The sequence below is a fragment of the Glandiceps talaboti genome, chromosome 6, assembly GCF_964340395.1.
Source record: "Glandiceps talaboti chromosome 6, keGlaTala1.1, whole genome shotgun sequence".
Taxonomy (NCBI): domain Eukaryota; kingdom Metazoa; phylum Hemichordata; class Enteropneusta; family Spengelidae; genus Glandiceps; species Glandiceps talaboti.
In genome coordinates, this window is record NC_135554.1 from 24,482,592 (window position 1) to 24,488,091 (window position 5,500).

Genomic DNA, 5,500 nt, shown 5'->3' on the forward strand with positions numbered 1-5,500 from the left:
TCATATTATTGACAGTGGTTATTAAAATTGCTGCAATAATAATTTCTATAATAGAAAGAAATTGTAAAATCATAGAGAATATTAAGTTAAACGACTTTGATTGAAAATGATTACTTCCAAATGATGTTATTGAAGATATCACAAATCCTTTAAATACATTGTTTCACGAATATCTCAATTTTTATACTTCACGATTTTTTCTCTCACAATTTATTCGTCGGCTCTTGCCATTCTCTTGCTACTTTCGGCCGCCTTCAGCATACTAGCAAACATACCATTTGGTTTAGCTATCAATGTGTCAGGTGTATCAAATTCGGCAACCTAAAATTGGAAAATAAAAAGGTTAATTGGCAAATTAAATTTACAATAAGTCGGACATAATTCAAGATTCAATCCCTCTGTCAGGATATTGGGACGATGGCGTCATGGTGTCCAAACACCCTAACTTCCCATCAGCTCAGTATGCGGACAGACAAATCTGTGGTGTCTGTAAACATAAACATACAGTCGTGCCAATACTAAGGTGTCATTTACAATAACTGCTCCAAAGTCAGTTCTGCATCTAGCTACATGTAGTACCAATTTGTATCAGAAAGTTAAGTACAAGTTTGGTTTGCTTGGTGTTGCTGGTATACAATAGCCATGAACAAGCCTATATCGGTTGACCATACGACTGGGGACGTTTGTTATCATACAAATCGACAAATGCAAGCTTACCTCTCCATCACTCATGACCAATATCCTGTCACATGTTAATACAGTGTTCAATCTATGTGCTATCGTTAACATGGTACATTCTTTGAACGCTTCTCTGATGGTAACTTGAATCAAACTGTCAGTTTCAGTGTCAATTGCAGCGGTAGCTTCGTCCAACATCAACACCTACATGCAGGAAACACAGAACGGTGAAAGGTTTACACAAATCTATCAACCTATCTTTGCGACCTTGTACATATAAGACAACCTACTAAACTGTATGTCACATGCATCGCCACAATTCACCAGTAAAACTTCATTAAAGTCAACTCAAAGATTGGTGATAGAGAGCTCTATGAACCAAAACAGAGTGACAATCGTCGTCCAATTAATACGATATCACGAATTTGGAAAAAAGTGTTGTGGACAGTCATGCTTTTGAAAGAACTTTGGACATGCTATTGCAATTATAGTAAACTTTACAAGAAGACTTTTAGTTTTTTTCATTGAAATGACCTGGTTTATAGTAGTTTATATTTTTTTTAAAAGAAAGAAAGACCAATTGCTATTTGATATATATAAAATCTATTGACATTTCATACCTTGCTGTTTCTCAGCAAAGCCCTAGCCATACACATAAGTTGCCTCTCACCGACAGAGAAGTTTTCACCGTTTTCAATAACTGGTGCCTCAAGACCTTCTTCCAAGCTTTTGATCTGTCCAAAGAAGAGTAAATGCGTTAAAAGTCTTGAACAGACATCCTATCAATCACTTTTACCACTCGTGAGCCAAGTTGTTCATGAACAGAAAATATTTATATACTGATCGTTCTACATCATGACAACGCACGTCTGTGTCATTGGTTCTGTGGTGCGCGAACAATATCAAAGCTGACATTAAGCTTGCGCAGTATAATTATACTCCAGTATTTTCTTAATTCAGGGGAAACATTCTTGACATAAGGATTTGTTACTACTCGTCTATCGACTGACAGTGACAAGGCCCCTTGCATCTTCCGATTTTCCTCATCACAAACTAAGACAAATATTTGGGTGTATAAATGCCTAGAAATGCTAAAAATATCACTTCGAAAGAAATTGGTAAGGGTACTGAAAGAAACAATGTGTTAGCAAAAACATGACTATAAAAACAATCATTTTCGAGATAGTGTCGAATCATGGACTATGAATACATTACTTTACTAAAATAATTTCACGTCAACATTTTAAAAGAATACTGTCTTTTTGACTGATACAGGAATATGTGACGTGCTGGCAAAGATCAATTTCAAAAGGTTGTCCCTGGAGACGAAAAACAGTCTTAATATAATAACAATTAAAGATCCGTAAATATACTCACTGCTTTCATCATGTAGCACTTTTCGAGTGCACCCCAAATTTGTCTATCTGTGTAGATTTCAAATGGATCCAAATTATACCTGAAGATTTAAAGTGTACATACATGCAGCATAAGCAAATACAACGGCAATGACAAGATAAAATCAAAGATAGATTTTCTGTTATACTTGGCATCTTAAATTACATCGAAACCACGTCATTTATTGACATCACATCCACCCTCTTAAATTCAAGTTCAAAAATTTACCAATGCACACACGTGTGTGCTGTCAGTGTCAATGCATGAATATGTAAATCATTAAAAAAATCATCGCGGATGCTTTAAAAATCTTACTAACATTGCTACATTTCAAAACCTTTAATATTAGCATTACTACATTTCATCGTCTGGCTTGACGAAATTCTTACAACAGCGATTTCAAAATACCGTTCAGTGGCTCTGATTGATACAACCATGCAAATATCAATAAAAAACTGGACATGCTACATACACTTTATTAATAACAAGTTCGCAATGTATTGCTTAATGTAGTCCAGACTACTACAACAAGAAGCAGATTAGTTGGCGCCAATGTTTTCCAATGTCTGCATTTGATGTCTCCATAGTTGCACATCAGTTCATTTCAATTATATAAAATGTTGCAAGAAACTTTTTTTTTTCAATCTCGCTATCTTAAAGTGTGGTTTCTTATTTTTAGTTTCTGTGTGTTTGTATTAACTAGAGCTGCTGAAAGGCATTTTGAAATCAGCTGTAACATTGCTACATTTCATCATCTGGCTTAACAAGCAATCTTAACTAGCATTGCTATATTTTCTTTGCGTTGAATAACAGATGGTTACAGTCAGTAAATTATGGTATGGTAACTAAACACAATCAATCATTGACAATACAGTGTCCACACAAATAAAAACTATAGCGACATATTTAGGCAAAAGGAAGTATATTGACCACGATTGATGCAACCATTCTGATGGGTATCGAATGAGTGACTCAGTAGTATATATGACGAACATGCCAAGTTGAGCGACACGGGGGCGAAACGCTATCTTAATTACCATGTTTGAGTGCTCCACAAAACTGCACAATGATTTGGCGTTTGCGAAATTATTTCACCAACTTTAATCACTGTAGCGGAAGAATTGCATGGGGCAGAAACAGCATGATATAGTTATCTGAGAACATCTCACCTTACAGTACCGATAAAAAGTACGGGATCTTGTGGAATAATAGCCAATTTACTCCTCATGTCAAAGAGACCGATTTCATGACAGTTAACGCCATCTATATCGATATAACCAGTGGATGGTTCTACCAGTCTGAACAAACCAACACCAAGTGACGATTTACCTGTATGCAATCCAAAGATGGAATAGATTGATCACTTAAAGAATCACTGTACGAAGTTCTATAATGATCAAGTGTCCATAGTAGGGATGTCATTTTGTTTCCTCTATACAGGTTAATTATAATCATGATGCTTTCAAAGATATTGATAGACAGATAGATGGATGGATAGACAGTTGAATGGACTTGAAAAGTTGAAAAGTGTCACTTTTCTTCCCTCATACATACATACATACATACATACATACATACATACATACATACATACATACATACATTCATACATACATACATACATACATACATACATATACAGTAAACAGTAAAGTGTTTCTGGCCAAGACGTTTCGCCCAGGCTTTGCTTTGCTGAGCAGTTTATTGTATATGTTCAAATGAGACTGAGCTCCCGGATCGATGGGTCTCCAGTTGAAATATGAAAATGAGCTCAGCCTCTTCGAAATATTTGGGTTGCAAAATGTATGGTTCACGATGATATTATATATATATGTGTGTGTGATGATATAATATAGATAAGTTCACGGATATGGACAGGCAGGCAAGTGAGTAAGAAATGTAAGGAGAGTGAGAGTGGGGCATTATTACAGAGAAGGTGTGAGAGGAGAGGGTGAAGAGAGAGGGGACAGGATATGAATAGAGGGAATAAAAATAAGTAAGAAAGACCCATGATCTATGATCATGACCTTACCTGACCCAGTTCGTCCAACAATGCCAACTTTTTCTTGTGGTTTAAAATCAAGCGTGATATTCTTCAAAACCAATGGCAGATTTTCTCTGTACCTCATGGAGAAATTTATATACTGCACTCTACCATACTGTGGCCACTTTGCAGCTGGTCTTTTACCAGGGATGATGGCCTCTGCTTCTTCATAAAGTTCCTATCAACATGTACACAGAAATAGGAAAACTTGTATTGCAATAAATTGTACAGATATATGAAAGAGGATCCCATTTTCGTCTGGACTCCCCAAGCCACTTTATTCCTCATTCCTCTCTAAGACTTTTTAGTCCCTCCCTAACGGTTCTCAAATATGGCTCATGCCCATCCCTTCCCAACAATGGTCCCGGATCTCATTATCAGTGTTCCATGCCTCACATGCAACATAAACTGCGCAGTTTTGTGTGATATCTCAACTACCGACTTGAAGCACTTTATAATAATTACTACCGAATTTTATCACATGAAAAATATGGTTTCCTTTAACCTGTTGGTGCAAATCTCAACTCTGTGTATATAAGCAATATCAAAATAACCGTGTTTACTGTGACGACTATACATACCAACGTTTTAAAGTTTCAATTTGACGAAACGAAATTTAAGGTTAGGTGTGAAAACAGTTGTCTGGCAAAGTAAAAGAAATAGTTGGTCAAGAAAAAATGACTGCTCCTATGTAGTAACCCTAATGCAGAACTAGAACCTGGATGGACAGCCTGGCCTTTGAAATGATCAAAGGTTTTGGATTCCAGGACCTCAACAAATGGCGTCGTCATATATCATAAGTGCACAAAGTTGCATTGTATTGAAGGGGTCAGAGTTGACAGGTTGAGAGGTCAAAGTGAAAGAGAGGCTGATTCTACAGTCGCCATACTTACATCTACATATTGTATGATTCTTTCCGCTGATGTAAATCTGGCTTCAACTTCCGCCATCAGTCGTACTGTAATTTGGAATACTCCAGCATTCTGCAATGTTAGGAGATACTCAATACAACATCTTACGAATTGACAATGGCTGAGCAATAACTTTCGCTAAAATCAACACCTACTCATTCAAATAAGGTACAGGACAAATTTCCCCGAAAAATTAAAGTTCTTCAGAATTCAATTCTCTCCAAACTTTGCCATATGAAAGATTATTCCTGGTTTTGAAATAAGAAAAAGAAGTTTGGAATTCACCGTATTGTTTTCAAGGATATCGCCAATCATTTATTTTCGTATGGACTTATTAGCAGCCATATTGGATTCCAAATGGCTTAATAATTTTGATATTCATTTTGACCTATATTTAAAAAGTTCGTATGGTTACCCATGATTTTTGAAACTGATAATGGGTTGGCATTTTATAACACTTCAGAACCCCTAA

The 5,500-nt window shown here is 36.2% G+C and overlaps 1 protein-coding gene across 1 annotated transcript in view; it reads right to left on the minus strand.

Annotated features, from left to right (window-relative positions):
• Positions 1-210: 210 nt before the first annotated feature.
• Positions 211-5,500, minus strand: part of LOC144436998 (ATP-binding cassette sub-family C member 5-like) — a 22,154-nt gene continuing 16,864 nt past the window's right edge. The window contains exons 18-24 of the mRNA XM_078125865.1: positions 5,011-5,100; positions 4,106-4,295; positions 3,243-3,402; positions 2,056-2,134; positions 1,299-1,412; positions 718-882; positions 211-321 (exon numbers count right to left, since the gene is read on the minus strand). Coding sequence (XP_077981991.1) covers positions 211-321; positions 718-882; positions 1,299-1,412; positions 2,056-2,134; positions 3,243-3,402; positions 4,106-4,295; positions 5,011-5,100 — 909 coding nt within the window. The remainder of the gene's footprint in view (positions 322-717; positions 883-1,298; positions 1,413-2,055; positions 2,135-3,242; positions 3,403-4,105; positions 4,296-5,010; positions 5,101-5,500) is intronic.